Source organism: Gymnogyps californianus, chromosome 1 (assembly GCF_018139145.2).
Source record: "Gymnogyps californianus isolate 813 chromosome 1, ASM1813914v2, whole genome shotgun sequence".
NCBI classification, from domain to species: Eukaryota; Metazoa; Chordata; class Aves; order Accipitriformes; family Cathartidae; genus Gymnogyps; species Gymnogyps californianus.
Window position 1 is genome coordinate 66967944 of NC_059471.1, and position 17469 is coordinate 66985412.

A 17469-nucleotide genomic window follows, 5' to 3' on the forward strand; every position below is an offset into this window, starting at 1 on the left:
GCCTTAAACTTTGAAATATTGTTTTCTTTCCTCCTAGGACTTCATGTTTTCCCCACATTTGTAATATATGAACTCACAGTCTTACTATTCCTTACATTGTCTGTGGTCATAATGAAGGTATTTTCTTTTTCTCTTTTTTATATTTTAATAGTCTAAATAATCTTTGTGCTGCATGCGCTAATGAAAATTCTGTGCAAGAACTGAACATCTGATAGAACAGAGAATATTACATCTTTACTGTAAATCTGTATTTGGAGGAATCTTGCTGATTAGAATACAGTTTGATACAACATTCTTAGGATATTAAAAAAAGGATTGTATTTAATGTTAAAAGTAAGTTACACATGGAGAAACATCTATTTATCTAGCTTGGTATTTGTGACAAAGTTATCATGTGTTTTTATTATAGTAAACAAGATACTACTTGTTACTGTGCAATGTGCATTTGTCTCTTGACATTAATACAAAAGACACATTTAGAAGTCCACTGGTTTATTTTATGTCCAGAATTATTGTATTTGATGCTATGTATCTTACAAAGATTGTACTATTTTATTTATTGCACTTCTTTTATTTAAAAACAAAACAAACTGACAACAACCCAAAAAAAACGTTTTTAAAGTTTGTCTTGGCAGTGCTTGTCCTTTCTCTGATTCTTCCAAAGACCAGCCAGTATATCAAGTGGATTGTCTCAGCAGGACTGGCACAAGTCAGTGAATTCTCTTTTGTTCTCGGAAGTAGAGCACGCAGAGCAGGGATCATATCTCGGGAGGTAAGCTGTTCTACAGTTATTAACTTCGTTTCTTGCACCTGAATAACTTACTGGGACTTTGTATTACAGTGTATTTAAAATATCAATACACTCCAATTTTGTGGCATCTCTCAACTGTTAACAGGTAAAATCAACCCATACAAATGGAGACGTGCATGTCCCTGACAGGGTTCTTAGTTCCGTTTTTCACTTTTTTCATATTGTACTTTAGTATTTTAAATAGCAGGTTTTACTTTTAAATAGCTTAGTTATAAATGCTTTACCTTTACTGCTCTCACAACTTCTTTATTAACTGAGTAGTGAGTTGTAGATAGCACCCAAGTCACTAAGACTGAGAAGCCTTTGCTTTTAAAATCTTGATACAGCTATAGAAAGAGGTAAATGAGAGTACAGGATTTGAATAAGGAAATATCAGTAAATAAGAACTAGACAGCAGATATGGTGAAGTGGAACTTGCCTTAACATTTAAACAAGCAAACAAACTTGTAATCTTTACCTGCAAAGCTTGTTCATTTTAAATCCTCTGCAGAAGACACAACCAGCTTTTTCAGTAGTCATGAAAAAAATCCCCTAGGAAAGAAACCTTAAACTTAGTTTTATATTGAAGCTGTGAGAACATTATGTTTTTCAAGATGAAGTCTGCTTTGTGAAATTAAGTAAATTATGGCTATAGAGATACAACAACTGACCTCACTTTCTATTGCTAGCTGCTTTCTCCTCTGTATTTCTGCTCACAAAAATACTCTGCTGGCGCTCCGAGCTTTTCATTGTGTGAGCAAGTGGGCTGTATAATGCTGGAACCAATTCCAAATAAAGCACATGTGAAAAACTTACACAATGCTGTTCACTTGTATAGGTAAAGGTGATTCATCTTCATGTTCACTCCTGCATATAATTAGGAGTTATAAATATTGTATGTTTGTATAGAGTTTCAAGATAGCCATACATGATCACAGAACCAGTTTAGGGGCCCACCCACTGCGCTTGGAGGCCTTTAGGCTTTCATTCTTTTCTGTGGCAGCTCTCACACGATTATCTACTGTATAGGTTTATATAGCTCTGAAATTTCCAGAAGTCAGTCTTCTGTTTGAGACCTCAAAACTACTTCCTGCTGTTGCTTTATAAGACTCATTCAGACTATGTAGTTAAGATCTTTTTTCAGAAGATGTGCAGTATGACTTAAAGGGATTTTTGTTTGCTTTTTTTTAGTGTACAAAATAGTAGTGAACTCTGCCATTATATCATTAAACCAGAATAGTTTTGGGTGGGTTTTTGATGTTTTTTTTTTTTCCTTTAAATAAAGTGGTATTTGGCCTTTGACCTTTTAGCAAACATTGAGCTTTCAAAATTCACCTCTTAACTATATGTGTAAATAATTGTTTTTCTATAAGCTCATAATGTTGTTTTTGTAATTGTATCTTCAAACCAGGTAAACAGATAATCAGATGATTTGAGCATGCCCTTGTTTGCTTTTGTAGCAATATGCATAGTTGGTTAGGAAGACAGGTGAAGTCTCCTGAAAATACTGTCCAGAAGAGTCTGATCTCCTCAAACTTCTAGTCACTTCTTAGTTTACCATGTAAATAAGACAAGTAATGGCTTTTATTTGCAATTTTCAGGTCTATCTTCTTATTCTGAGTGTGACTACTCTAAGCCTTTTACTTGCCCCTGCCCTGTGGAGAGCTGCGATTATGAAATGTGTTCCGAGACCTGAAAGACGCTCAAGTACTTGATTAAGATTTGCACATATACAAGAATACATCTTCTTGCAAGGAATATCTTCATTGCTCATTATATTTCTATGCACTCAGAAAACAAGAGGTTTTGAGTAGTCAGTCCTCCTAACGTGCACTTGGGTATAAGCCTTATGCTGACCTTAAAACAAAACAAAAGTCAACATTAAAAAATAATTATATAATTTGAATTGCACACCTTTTACAAAATTTACTTTCTATCTGACAGATTAGAATCTGCCAGAATATTTATTCCTGATCCAATCAATTATTCAGAGCATAAATTATTTTTTAAAAATATAACATCATGCAAACTGTGTTGATTATTTTTTGCCTGAATGTGCCTTTTAATTTTCATCCTGTTTTGTTACTGCTGGTTCATCACCAGATTTTGTTTAAAAAGAAAAAAATATATATATATTATGGTGCCTATGGTATCTTCTTTCACTAAATGACTTGAGTCATTTTCACATTTAGGAGTTTAATATACCAGTATAAAATTAATCACAAAACACATTTCTAATGGTGAGTAAAAGTGTAGTCCTCTACACAAAGAAAAGGTTTAACTGTTTAGCATCAAACTGTTTTAAGCAGTCAAATACATATTCCAAATGATGCAGCCAATATTGTATGATATTTTGTTCCAAATTGCAGCATATAATGTATTTTCTTATAGTGGTAACTTTTATTTCTGTTAGTTCTTTTATTTATTTACATATTTGACTAAAAGTTGACGGTAAGAAAGGGCATAAGTTATATTTGAAGACTGACAGTTGTCACCCATTCTTGTTGCTAACTGCTGTTACAGTAATTGTTTAGAGGTTTTTTCTTTGTTTTAAATCAAAAATAAATTCAACAAAACTGGGAAGTCTAATTTCAAGCAGATGTGAAAAACATCAGTTCTGTAACTTTGGAGGTTGGATGTTATTTGGCGCGATGCTAGATTTGAAATTATTTTAAGTAAATTAATTTGCACAAAACTAGAAATGGCAGACTGGATGTGTATTTGGAACTCCATGACTTTATACGTTGCATTTACATTGAATAAATTGTTAGTCTCTTTAAATTATCATGGTATTTTAAAAAACAGTGTTTTGAATGTGATCTTAAATGTGTTTTGTTCTTTAAAACATTATCTGTAGCGGGATAAGCCTTGTAAAAGCCCATACTTTAAGTGTCGTAGAGAAAGCTTACTCATAAACTGTAGTCTACTCTGACAAACAATTTAAAAATCATTTTGAGGTTTATCTGCTAAAAACAATACTATTAAAGATATATTAACACTTTAGGTCAGTATTATACTGTCATCTGAAATAACTTTGATACCCACCAAATGGTTAGAAAAGTGCGTGTTATGTAGGTTTAAATTGCGAATTAAAATGAAAGCTGTCCTCCAAGTAGCAAAACAAAGCTTTGGATGGATTTGTGTGCTTTATACCTCTTTCCTCAACTCATAGTAGCCTCAGTTTCCTCCTGTGTTTTCTCTGACATCTGCTGGGCTTGTCAAAATGCAGCTTGGGCTTGTCAAAATGCAGCTTGGACTAGCCTGGAGCATGTACGTACTGTTAGGACAGGGTAGCGTTCATCATATTTGAGTTCTTGCTCACTGGATTCGGGGCTTTTTCTCCAGGCACTGATGCTTTATAAAGGTTGCAGGACTGTATGGCAATTCCCCCTCTCCTTGAATGGTTTCAGAAGTTATCAAGGAACAGTGACAAATGCAGAGGAAAAAGCTGCCCTATAAATAAAATAGGTTTTTTAGAAAATTAATCTGTAACAGAAAAGAAACTTGAAACTGATTTGTTGGTGTATTTCAATATTTTGTATTCAAAATATAGAAGTAATTCAAAAGTTTTATGGTACCATTTAACAACCTACTAGCTCAGACATTTTACTCTTTTTCAGGTGCCTCACTAAAATAATTTGTTTCTTAACTGTACTAGGGAGAGAAATCTTGCTCTATCCACTGACCTAGCTTATAGTTTCTGCTTGAAATACAAGCTTCTCTCCTGAATGCCTCATTTTGGTTTTGGAAGATGCTTGTTTCACATGTAGTTTACCACCTATGTTTCAGGGGGGAAAAAAAGTATCTATGACAGACTGTGGTAGAGACCTCTGTATGGTTTCCATTATGTCTCTTAGTTAGCCCTTGAAACTATTATACAAAGTATTACAGCTGTGATGAGTAAACCTTTTGTCTAAATAAATTGCTGTGGCTAGTTGTACTTCTCTGGAAAATTCCAGTTAGGAGACTAGGAAATACTGATGGTTTGTGTCTCTTAAAGAAAAGAAAATATTTTCCTGATTACCTTTTAAATGAGTTGGGTGAAGAGTCCTTTTGGTACCATGTCCAAAAAGGAAAGCAAGTATCTGGATACCTTACTGGTTGCCTCATCTCTGTCACTTCTTTCCCAAATAATTTTTGATTCAGTCTAGGCTTGGCTAGGCTTCAGGAGAACTGGGGAAAGAGAAACAGGAGCCTCATTTGAGTGTCGATGTTCTGTGCCTCTTTGTTGACATAGACTTGGATTGACTGATTGAATATTAGATGTAAGTTCAAATTACTAATCTTATTGGACATATGGTAAGTTTGTTTACAGTCAGATGTTTGAGATTGTCTCAGAAATCTGGAGGTATATTGAGATACTGTAAATGTTTTCTGAAATGCAAATAATGGCTCCATGCATAATTCCATGTCAAAATGGAGTAGTCTCATGATATGATCTTAGGATAGAAACAACAGACCTTATTCCTGAATGATCAGTCATGCCTGTATGGAAAATGGGGAGAATATTTCACAATTGGCCCACTTCGATATAATTGCAGCTTTTCAGGAACCTTATGCTTGTACTCTGGAATATTCTCTTTCTGTGTCAAGTAGATAAAATTAAAGCGGAGATCTGGAAGCCCTGAAAGGAAAATCTACTGATTTGTTGACGGTTTGTTGAAGAACAGGTGGTCTTTTCTGGCAATTTTTGTTTCAGCTTGTTGGACAGTGGTTCTATCTCATTCATTCATCTAATGATCAGCATCACTTGAATACAGAAAAGCTGGTACAGGGCAGAAACTTCATAAGTGATGAGAAGATATTTCTGTGGTGAAGCTGAGCTTAAGGGAGTGGAAAGGAAGGGTCTGCTCTGTGCTTGAGTAGCAATTCATTCAGCATACCTGTTTTGGGGTTGGGGTTTTTTTGGTTGGTTTGTTTCGGAGGGGGGTGTAACGTTGCTTGTTTTGTGTGGCTTTCTCCCTGAAAATTTGAGTTCTTGCATGTTGCCCCTTAATTGCTACTTTTGGCCATTGTTCCCTATGAGGGTGAAGGAAGCAAAGCAGTTTAAAAGCTGGTAGTGTGGGCTGTGCTTCTACTTTGTGAGTCATTTCCCTGTCCCCAGGGTCAGACTGGTATATATGGACCTACAACCACCCTACTTATGGCTCACCCCATATAGAGCAGGCTGCTTCAGTTCCTCAGTAGAAAGATACCTAGTGGGAGCTGTGAGGTAGGTTCTTGCAATTGTGACTGGCATGGGTCTAGGATGGCTCAAGGAATGCCGTCATGGTGGCCTAGTCCATGGGGCTACATAGCTTTTTGAAAGCTGTAAGAATTCATACTTCCTATAATCCTCAAAGATGAGGAGAAAGCAGCCTCACAATACCTTGTATTTTACTTGTTTTACAGTTGGACATCCTCCGCTTTGCGGGCAGAGAGGCGTGTGGGGGTGCCTAGCATGACAGAATAGTGCTGTATGATGATGCTTGACAGAGGGTGTGAGAAACCTAGCGTGGTCTTGCTGCCTGTTGGAGTGAACCCAGGAACAATCTTAACCACAGAAGCACTCCTGGGGTTTGTCTAGGGAAGGAATCTGTAGTTCTGCTCTGTAAGCAGTCCTGGCAGTGCTCCAGCACATGGGCAGTGCCAAAGGTGGAGGAAACTGGACCCCTGAGTGACAGGAGGCAAGCCATGCCAAGCCACGCCAACAGCGTTAACATCTTTGTGGGAAACAGCAATAGCTTATGAGGAGCAGCAAGTACCAGACATCCACTATTAAGATGACCTGACAAGGAGGGAGCCAACAAAACTAGTGAAGCGAGAAGGAAGAGCAGCAAGATGGCCTCAGGGCTGGGAGATGTGTGGCCCACCCCGCCCTAAAGGAAATAAAAGGCTGAAGGGAAAGGCATGCCTCTACCAGCTTCACTTAGTAGCCCAGGAGGTGCGCTGCTTTGGTTCTCCCACTGCCTCTGATGAGTCATTACCACTGCCGGGTGGGAAAACCTTAATTGACAGTAAGGACAGTGAAGACTAGGAAAATCTCCTGATTGCTGGAGACAAAGAACAAACTGGAAAATTGTGTGACCAGGGTGGCTTAGGGACAACTGATCCTGCCTTGGGGGACAAAATCTAGATCAGGGAATGCCAACGCTTTCAAGGTTACGGTACCAAGCTCTATTTTTTATTTCCTAAAATAGAGCAGAAACTTGAGAATTGGGAGATGCTACCTCCCAACGAGGCCAGATGCTGACAAGCTTGTCAACTGGTATTAGGTCTTTATTGACGCCAAGAGCTTGCACAGGTCCCTCTCTTAAGATGGTATGGCTTCCAGTTCTGAAGCAGGTAGGTCAAAGTATGTCCACGTGCATGTCCTCTGGCATCTGTCCTAGGTTTCTGTCTATAGACTAGATGACCTTTTGAAACACAGGTTCCTTGTGTCTGTCGCACAGTTCTGCCACGCTGATGCTGTTTAAAGTTGTGATCCGTTCTCCTTTTCAAGCACACTTAAAAGGGGGAGGCAGGCCACAGAAAACAGTCGTGAGCTGGAACAGCCTTTCACCACTACAAATGCAAACGAAGTCCTAAAGCTCCAAAATGCCCGAGAAAGGCGTGCTCGGAGATTAGAGAAACGCTGAAGGTTTTTCCACTGCTACAAACACTTCAGATTAGTTGTGAACAACCTTCTGCTAAAGAGGAAAAGAACACCTGGGAGCGGGTATGCTTGGGCAGTTAGTAATGTGTCAAAATAAATGCTAGCAAACCAGGACACCCCCTCTTGTTCATGCTTGTTCAGTTGTCTTGCGAGCAGCTCGGGGCAAAGAGAGGCTTACCGGGAAGCATGAGCAGCACAGCAAGATTACATGACAAGCATAAATAGATGAATTTGAGTAACTAAAAAAGGTGGTCTTCAGCCACTGTTTCCTTACTGACTAGGGTCAAGAAGGCATCAATTCTGATGTTTGCAGAGAAGCTGTGTAGTTTGCAAAAGCGGGTAGTGGTGCGAGGTTTGTATTCTGTCCTTTGATTGCCACTGCGCCTCCGTTCTGAAAGCTAGTATAGTTATCTTAGTCCCTACAAATCACAGTTGCTAATGAATTGTTTTCTACTTCTTTATTCATGAGTTTCTGTCAATTTTGCTTTGTACTAGAGAAGGTAGAAGGTTTCTCTTCAACCTGAGACTTTTTCAAAATGGCACTAGTCTCTTAAGTAAAACTTAAAACAGCAGAGGAAATGCTTTGTATCTTAGCGCAGTTGTTTAATTCTACCTTTTTAAAAGCATGTGTGCTGCTTTTGTAGTCCCTTCTTCACCCTGGGACAGACAGACCCTGCTGAGGGTGCATTCCTGGAGACTGCAGGAGCTCATGGCAGTCGGGATAGCGGAAAAGTTTTTTCTACAAGAATTAATGTAAAAAGGGGTGCGGGCAGGGACTTGAAATATATAGATAGTTTAAATCCACAGGCACAGTATGTATGACTTGGAGGGCGGAGAGCTGCACCATCAACTGGAGGAGACGTCTTTCAGGAAGCATTTTTTCTGCAGCTGGCTTGGGGTGCTTCATGTTTTTTTGTGTGTGGAAGTTCCTGCCTCTTTCTGAAAAGTTATAAACCGTTATAAACACATTTTCATTATCATCTTCTTCCTTTGATGTCCACTGCCATCAAGCTTAGTCAAAAAGAATGAAGAAATGGGATAATAATGGTTGTTATCAGAGCAGGCTACTGTGTGAGCAGCCATGGAACCCCAGAGCAGCAAGGGGGGGGTTACCGTGAATCAAAAACTTCCAAGATTACTATTTATTAAGAAAATGAAGGTAGGTAGTGTTTCCTCACTTTTTATAAAACACAACTCCCCAACATTGTAAAAAAAAAAAAAAAAAAAAAAAATTGAGTAAGGTATAAAAGTAACTGTGAATCTAGTCAACTGATGAAATGCATCTTCTCTGGCTTCTGTGCTAGATTGTTCTGCTGTTTCTGTGTAGTGGCTCTGCTGGTCCTGTCGTCTTTCCCAGGCATGATCAGGAAGCAGCATGGTTTTGGAGAAAGAACGAACCTTTTGCTTCCTGCTCCCCTCTTGACGGTGTTACGAACAGCCTTGTACTGCAGGCTTGTACATGCAGAAGTGTGTGCAGCTTCCCCCTCCATCAAATCGTCTCATATCCATCCACTCCTATCAGCAACACAGCTTTTGAGCTCTTTGAATTTGCTGCAGTTTCCACTGTTATAGCTATGCCTTTATAGCCCCCACTACGCATGCTGAAAGCTTTTTGCCAACAATTACATCATTCTTGTGTAATTACATCACACAACCCTAGCTAACATGCACCGTTTCTGGGGCTGTCGCTGCACACAGCTGGCATTTGGGGGGCACGCAGAGGTTTCAGTCTGGAGGTGTCAGCGTGAGTGCCGAGTTTTTTGGTGTAGTTCTGGCCTAGTTCAAGGTTGAGAGCAGCAGTCGCCTAACAGAAAACTTTTACTTGGATTACTGTAAAATCCTAATTTTAGTAATGATCACTGGAAGCGAACTTGCTTAAGTAACGGCCAGACAGAACGTGATGAGGAAGCACCGGCAGGATGTTGTAGCAACTAACCGCACCGCCCTGTGCCGCTGGCTCCCGCTTCTCACTGCCAGCACCCGTGCCCCCCAGAATCCCGCTCGGCAGCACGGGGGCCCGGCCTCGCTCCTCGGCCGTGACGGGGGCTGGCCAGCGGAGCCTTGGCGAGGCGGCCTGGCCCGGCCCGGCCCTCCTCGCGGCGGTGGTGCCAAGGCGCGGGCCGTGTCCCGCAGCGATAAGGGCACGGAGGAACCCGGCGCCTTCCCGCCCCCTCACAGCGCGACGCGGCAGGCGGCTCCCGCCCGCCCGCCCGCGCGCGCGCCGGCGACCACGTGCTCGGCGGCGGCAGCGGCCGCCGGGGCCGAAGAGCAATCTCGCGCCGATGCTTCCCGCGCGCTCGCTGCGAGCGCCGCAGGGCGGGGAGTCGGAAGGCGCGAAAATCCCGCGCATGCTCCCTCCGCCCATGGAGCGGCGGGCGGTTGGCTTAGCCGCTCCGCGTGTGCCCGTGCAAGGCACGCTACACCCCCGTGACGTCAGCGCGCAGCGTCACGCCGGTGGGACGCACAAAAGTGTAAGTTTCAATTTTTTTTTCCCCTGCCAACGAGGGGGGGGGGAAGAGAGAGGAAAGAGCGGCGGGGTCGCGCGCGCGGGGACCGGGGAGGGGCCGCTGCGCTCGCGCCCGCCCGCCCCCCGCCGCCCCCTCACCGTCCCGTCCGTGCCCCCCCCCCCCCCCCAGCGGGCAGCCCCTCGGCGGTTGGGGCGCGGGCCGGGGCAGCGCCAGCGGGCAGGTGTGCGGGGCCGCGGGCGGGCGAGGCGGGTCGGCCGACGGGGGCGGCTGGCCGGGAGCCCGCCAGGCTGGCGTCCGGCGGGGCCAGAGGCGGGCTTGGGAAGTGACAGCCCGCCGGGGGAGACCCCCAACCCTCCCCCCCCCCGGCCTCTTTCCCCCACACCCCCGCCCCGGAGCGCGGGGAGGGGGGCGGTCCCTGCCGGCCCCCTCCCCTCCCCCCACCCCGCCCCGCCCGAGCTGCCGTTGGGGCCGTTGGTCTCCCGCCGCCTCCCCCCGCGCCGGCTCCCTCCTCCCCTGCCCCCTCCCGCCGGGCTCGCCAGGCCCGCGCGCGCGCGCCGCCGCACATGTGCAGTTGGGCGCCTCCGCAGCAGCGCGGCGGCGGGCGGGGGGTGCTCCCGCTCCGCGCTCCGGGTCCCTGTCTGGGGGCGGCGGCGGGGGATGGAGCCGGCTCTCTCTGCCTTCGGCCGCTCAGGTGCGGGCAGCCCGGGCCGGCCTGCAGCGGGAGGAGGATGGGGAGCATCGGGGCGGCGGGGGGGGGGGGTTGGGGGGGGTGGGGGCGCCGCGGGGTGCTGCCGCCGGCGGGGCGAGGAGGATGGGGACGGGGTGGACACCCCCGCCCCCCCCTCCCCGCCCGCCGCCCCCTCCCCCACCGCCGGCGGTGCCGCCTGGCGCGCGGGCGCGTCCCCCCTTCCTCGTGCCCCCGCCGCCTCTGAGGCGATTAGCGCGGCCCCTCGCTGCCGAGGGGAGGCGGCGCGGGGCTCAGGGCTTTGCCCGGGCGGTGAGGCCCTGGTCGGGGGGCGCGGTGGGGGAGGCAGGCGGGCGGGCGGGCGCTGGGTGCCCGAGGCGCGGTGGCGACTGCCAGTCTCTGCCTCTCGGTGCAGCCGCGGCCCGTCCGCCTGCGAGGAGGAGGAGGAGAGAGGGGGTTGCAAGGCCCCGGGGGGAGCTGGCCCCTGGGGCCTACTTGTGCCTGCTGCTGGAAATGGGGGTGGGGAGGAGGCGGCCAAGGGAGTGATCTCTTCCCCCGCCGCTTCTGCCCGCGCCCTGCTCTGCGGTGTTGCAAGGGGCGCAGCTGGACAGGGACCGGCCCAGCGTGGGCTGCTTGCTGCCCCGCTGGGATCGGGTACGTGCTGGGGGAAGGGCGCTCCTGCCAGGGGAGAGCTCAGCCCCGCTGTCGGAAAAGGAGTGTTTCCCACACGTGAGCGTGGGGTGGGGGGGGCCTTAGGGGATGAATTGGCGATGACAGGAAACTTTTTGCTCTTTAAAAACGGGTTTTTGTTAACTAAATTTTTTGTGGTGGTAGTCAGTAATTTCAATTGTAAAAACTTTCCCTCCTTTCATTTTTATAGCTGATGTTGTCTTTACTTGCTTTCTAGAAAATAGCCTCATTGTCTCTGTGTCCTGCAGCCGTCAAGATTTTAAGAGGACTGATTTCTAGTCTTTGGTAACATGGCAAAAGATGTAAGTATATTTGTAGCACATCGTATGTGGAAGCATAGCTCATAGAATTTTTTGGTTTTATTAACAAAAGTAAACGAGGTTATGCTTTATAATAGCTGGCATTGATTAATACATGAAACTTATTTTATCTATGTTGTACATCAAGCCTGGGCTATGTTTTCATGCAGATGTAACGGCATAAAACAACTTCAGATCTGCAGCCATTTTTTCAGAGTAATTAATCTTAAGAATTCACTATGCTCATAAAAGCACTTGGGCCATTGGCATTATGTGTATCCATATTGAATGCTAAGACAACTTGGTTTTGAATTGGATTTAAAAAAACCCGGCAAATACTGTTCAGATGACAGGGCTGTCATTGACTACTGTTGTCAACTAGCTTTGCCTTTCTTGTGTTCAAGGAGGTGTCATATATTCAAGGGAGTGAAGATGGTTCGGTCTCCATATGTGTTCATTGTTTTGTCTCTGTCTATCCAAAGATGCTAGTTAGTGTCCATAAAAACAGGCTTTGGGGACTTTCATCATAGACTTCCATTACCATTGACGTTAAGGTTAGTGGCTTTGAGTCTGTGGCCTACCTCTTGAACCATGTTTGCTCTTTACCCATTCCAGTACTTTAAAAAAAAAAAATTTAAACAGGCTCTGCCTTTAAGATGTAATTCATTGTTAATACCTAATATAATTGGGCTTTCACATTTCCTTATTGAAAATAAGACAAGATAGTACTCCGTATTCGAATTATAATATATCTCCCTTTCAAAAAAAACCCCAAAAACAACAGTATGCAAGCTAAGGAAAAGTGATACAATTCAAATTCTTAAAACAGCAGGTTACAATCTAATGTGGACTGTTGTAGCTTTCAAATAGCGAGAATTTCCATGAAATAGTGATTGGTTTAACAAATTAATCTTGTAGAGAGTTCTAGTAGTTCAGAAGCAACTGAAAAACATTTTAATGTGCGGAGAAGCAACCACAAACACATAGTCACTCAAAGCTTGCCTGGAATAGATAAGGGTGGCCAAGTACGTTACAGATAGCAGAGTTCAGGGAATGAAAGGCTGTATAAGCGGGAAGAAAACGAAAGAGGAATGTTAGACTAGGAGATGAAATTGAAACAGTTCAAAGTAATTGAGATACTAAAGTATGTTTGTTTAATATTAGCTTTTGGGGGAGAGATCAACTAAGTGAGGAAGTGCTAGCACCTGGAAATACAGATGAATACCCTAGAAGGTCTAGGGGAGCAGGAGGAGAATAAGACATTTAAGAACGAACCTCATTTTTTAAAGATCTGGCTTATTCTAGAAAAGAGAGTAGTTAAGGGAGGAATAGCATACATGATAATAAACTTCAGAAATGGAAGAAGATGCTACAGATAGGAAAAGAAATTGCTTTCAGTATCTCTATTACAAGAATTAATAAGCTGAATTTGGAAAAATGAAAATCTATGTCAGGTTTTAGGTAAAATTTTAAGTGTACTTGAGCACCGGAACAGGGTGGCTAGAAAGGGTATGAAATCTTAATTGAAGGATTGTCTAACCTGTTCTTAAAAACCTCTACACATACTTAATCCTGCCTCAGGGAAGAAAGGTGAACTGCTTACCTTTTTGCAGACTATTACGTACCCACCATTACATGATGTCTAAAACGTGTAGTGAATGCTGGGAAATTGTAAATTTCCAGGTCTGATTATGGGCCCTATTAGGCTTGATTTAATGCTAGAAAATAGAGATGCTAATTGATATAACACTTTGTGGATTTTCAGAAAGGAAGAGAATTATTCTCGTATTTTTTGTCCAAAATCCAAGTTCTTTTCCTAGCAAAATAATGGAATTAATCGTGATAGAGACAGTATCACTAAATTTCTGGGCATTGAGTCTATGAAGACCTTCACCGCTGTAAATTTAAACATTCTGACATGGAAATATTGCTGTGATTAATGGCTTGTGGTTCTGCCATGTCACCTATCAAGTGCGCTAACTGACTGTGAGATGTCGTGGTGAAGAAGATGGCATAGTTGATGAATGCCCCCACCCCTTCCTTCCCTTTTTCTCAGCAGAGCTGAGATGGCTAAACTGTGGTAAGGGCTGTGCTGCTGCGATGCTAAGTCTGGGCTTCAGGTGGCATTTACATGGCCAAGCATGCTTCAGTGTGCTCCAGCCTGGGAACACAGGCTCGATGTGCGTCCCACTCTTACTCTGTGCTGCTGGGGCCAGTGCTTGCTCTGGTGATGGTGAAGCAGGGAGCCCTGCAGAAGAGGAAGGTGTGGAGCCAGGGCGCCACAAGAGAACATGCTCCTACTGAACCCCTCCTCCCACCTGCTGCAGGAGAGCACTTTTCCTTTTGTTGCTCGCTTCCAGCTCTTCTTTTGATACCTCTTTATAAAACCTATAATTTGAAAAGACCTGTTTGAATAGTCAAATACTTGTACAAGTTTGCAGACTGAGACTTCACTGGATAATTGAACAAGTGGGGAGCATGATGGAGAATACTGGCAAACCCAATGAAGTGTTTTTATAAAGGATTAAATAATTACAAAAATACTGATCAGGTAAGCTGGCAAGATAATGCTTATGAGCTATTTGACCCAAGTCTAAATTCTGTTAAATGTTACTTTAAAATGTATCCCGCTAATGCTTTTCAGAGTGTACAATAAATAAGCAACAAAGCATTGATTTTTTTGCACAATACTTTCCTTTCCTCAGCAGTGGTCAGGAAGCTGGGGGGGGGGGGGGGGCCAAGATATGTTTATATGTAGCACCTTAATTAAGAGCCTGCAGGTGGAGTTTAAGAGCATAATCACAAGTAATGTTATAGCTGGGTAAGTTGAAAAATAATAATGGAAAAAGAAATACTAGCTTGTAAAGGTTAAAGTATCTGTGGGTGTAACAACTTAATTTTTGAAAACTGTTATATAAAGGATAGGGGATCTGGAATGCAATAAATGTAATGGGGGAAAAAAGGAGCAAACTAATTTTCCAGTGTGATCTGGTAATAGTAATGAGCATAGCCATTTTTGGTTTTATGTAAATGAGCATTGTGTGGAGCTGAGAAGCAATTCTAACAGAATCGGGCAGATTGGCTGCGGAATATCACATTCAATTCAGAAGATCTTAGTTACTAGAAAGACTTTACTTTTTGTGTAATTTAAGGAAACAATGGAAAAAAACCATGTGTGGACGAGAGAACACCAATTGCAGTATCTCAAGGACTTCTGTACCTTGGGAGTGGGATCATTCTATTGCTTGTCAGAGGCTGAATGACAAATTAAGTTGAGGTCAGTAGAGCTGGGTACAGTTTGACATGTGCATTTGCACTGTATGGGAAGTTTCTTGGTCTGAGACAGAGGTAGTCATCACATGCAGACAATCTCCAGAAACTCCAGCTTGGCCAGTATCCCTCTTTCTGGTTAATCAGTGTCATTCTCTAAGACTTTGCTGAGTCTACTGTAAACTGTTCCACTGCTTACAAGTGTGACACCTTCCAGGCAGGAGCTGGAGGAGTCAAACATACACACTGAGGTCCTCAGCTGACCTGTTCTACTCACTGGATTCATGGGATTAATAGTTTGGTGGGGAGTGCAGTTCCCTAGGTGAAACGGTGACCTGTCCATCCTTGACGTGCTTAAAACTAGGCGGGATGCAGCATCAAAAGAAGGAGCAGGAATTACTGTAGCAAGAAGGTAAATTTGGTAACTGAATTTTTTGTCTTCCAGCTCCCACTATAAGACTGAGGACACCTTGCTGGCCTCTTATATTCAGTTATATATTGAGAATTATCTGTAAATTAAGACAATAAATACTTTTAGTATCAATGGTTAACATACCTTCCACTACTAAATTACGAGTTTCTGTAGTGTAGCTGAAGGTCCAACTTGTGGTGTGACCCTGTTTCTCCTCTCAGTTACTTCTGTTGCAAGTAAACTGTTGAGGCCTCTCAAGCAGCCATAAAGAAAGAGAAGCTTGTGGCTCTTTTCTTTAAGACCCACTGTTAAATAGAAGAGAAGAAGCAGGTGTCACTTGCTGGAACTGGATCTATTAGAGGGGATAGTCCAATGCATGGTGTTAACAGCAAGTACTGAGGAGAAAGGGGCTAGACATAAGGCATGAGTAAGATTCCTTCTGATCTTGAAAATTACATATATCAAAATAGAAGAATTATGTAAATGAAATATCTATATAGTAGCAGTTGCTTATGATTGTTTCAGTTGTTCAGCATTATTGCATGGACTGTTTCCAGTCATTAAAAAAAAAATAACTGTTCATGAAGAACATGCACTTGAAAACTAATGTGGTGTTTCACAAGCTTTCTAAACTGACACACCACTGTTATCCTTCAGAATTTCTGAGAGACTAAAATATCTTTCTTGAGAGCTGTTTGTCTGCAAAGCTCATGCATTTTACTGTTGCATAGGTTGCTGACAGTGGCATTGGCTTTGGAACCACTCGTTCTAAGATTAGATTTTTGAATTTTTTTAAAAAAATTATGTTTTATTCTACTGTCATCTTTTGCTTGAATAACTTTGAGGGATTTTTCTCTTGATCTCTAGTTTGCATAAAACTTATTGTATCTCTTAGTATTTCATGGTGCTTTTAATCTCATTGAGTAGTAGCTATGGCCCATGTATCTGACTTTGCAAAGGAAGCACTGTGCACATGTGTAAATGTGAGGACACCATGTAAGAAGTTCTGCTTGCACAAAGTTCAGCACCTGATCTAACATTACTGTTTAAGATATCTGGAGATGTAGGGACTAACGTTGATGGTTTATTTTAATTGAGTACTCAGAATACATTCGGGTATGTAGTTTAATCCAATGAATTTATTTCACTGTATTAACATTTTGCTCAAAGAGTAGTTAAAAAAACACACAGCAAACTAATTTCTAACCGCAGCTTTACTGGATGGGTCAATAGGTCTGCTAAATTTGGGGAAAGAAGTAGGTCTGTGCTTCTGTATATTAATTTTGCCAGAACACCACAAAAGTTGTACTTTTTAATAGTTTTCATGTGGTGCTTCTACGTCAATCTTGAGCAAGTTTTTGCAGTCTGAAAAAGTTACATTTGGGATGGGTTTAAAAAAAGAGCCTAGTGGAAGTACGAAAAAAGATGTGTTTTGGATCTTTTTTACATGATGCACTTTCAATGCCTAGAAAGTATTGAAAAGTCTTCAAAACATTTTTCAGACTTTTCTTAAAATATCAGCATGTGTTTCTCCTTTTGTGTTTATTTTTGGTTAAGTACTGGGAATTTCAGTGAGGCAGACTAGAAAAGTCTTTAGTGGATCTCAAGTGGTTCATGCACCTTTTTTGATATTTTAGTTCAGCGACTTCTCGGTAGCTTGATCTGTTTCTATTTGTTTTTAGTGAGTTCTAATGTGTTCAGAAGTTTGCAAACTGAAGATCAAATAATATTATGAAATTAGGTCTTCTAAAAAGGTATCTCAGTCTGGGATTTCGAATGTTGTTAAAATTTTTTTTAAAAACATTTTTTAGAAGAAGGCAGAAGGAAAGTGATCTTTAAGCTCTCCTTTTTACATTCCAAATACACAATAAGAGTTTCCCTTTTTTTCTTATGTTGGTTTGTATTTATAAGTCAGAAAATAGCAACTCAAAAGTTGCCTGTCACCTTGTCAATTTATTTGTGTAAATAAAGCATTTTCTTGTAGCCTTCAAGTATTTAACTTCTTTATTAATTGTATGTGTCAATTAATGGTAGTGGCTCTATATAGATATATATTTGTAGTATTACTGAGTAAATACACTGTGCTGACAACATGCTAAACAAAAATGCAGCTCTTAAAAGTTAAGTTAAACTAGGGATCACTTATTTTAGTGTTTGTATTTGCTTGCCTGGATATCATTTAATGGAGATTTATTGTGGCTAAATAGAAGTGGGAGGAAAA

At 42.7% G+C, this 17469-nt stretch overlaps 2 protein-coding genes across 5 annotated transcripts in view; both read left to right on the forward strand.

Moving 5' to 3' along the window:
- Positions 1-3492, forward strand: part of TMCO3 (transmembrane and coiled-coil domains 3) — a 35576-nt gene extending 32084 nt beyond the window's left edge. The window contains exons 12-14 of the mRNA XM_050915351.1: positions 38-117; positions 623-772; positions 2392-3492. Of these exons, the coding sequence (XP_050771308.1) occupies positions 38-117; positions 623-772; positions 2392-2505 (344 nt within the window). The 3' untranslated portion in view covers positions 2506-3492. The remainder of the gene's footprint in view (positions 1-37; positions 118-622; positions 773-2391) is intronic.
- Positions 3493-9850: 6358 nt separating this feature from the next.
- TFDP1 (transcription factor Dp-1) overlaps positions 9851-17469 on the forward strand; it is a 49128-nt gene continuing 41509 nt past the window's right edge. Inside the window, exons 1-2 of one of the 4 annotated variants that reach the window (XM_050905613.1) lie at positions 9851-9895; positions 11485-11569. In XM_050905613.1, the coding sequence (XP_050761570.1) occupies positions 11558-11569 (12 nt within the window). In that variant the 5' untranslated portion in view covers positions 9851-9895; positions 11485-11557. Of the gene's footprint in view, positions 9896-10549; positions 10584-11484; positions 11570-13857; positions 14118-17469 lie in introns of those variants that run through there. The other 3 variants (XM_050905621.1, XM_050905606.1, XM_050905600.1) reach the window with 3 other exon arrangements.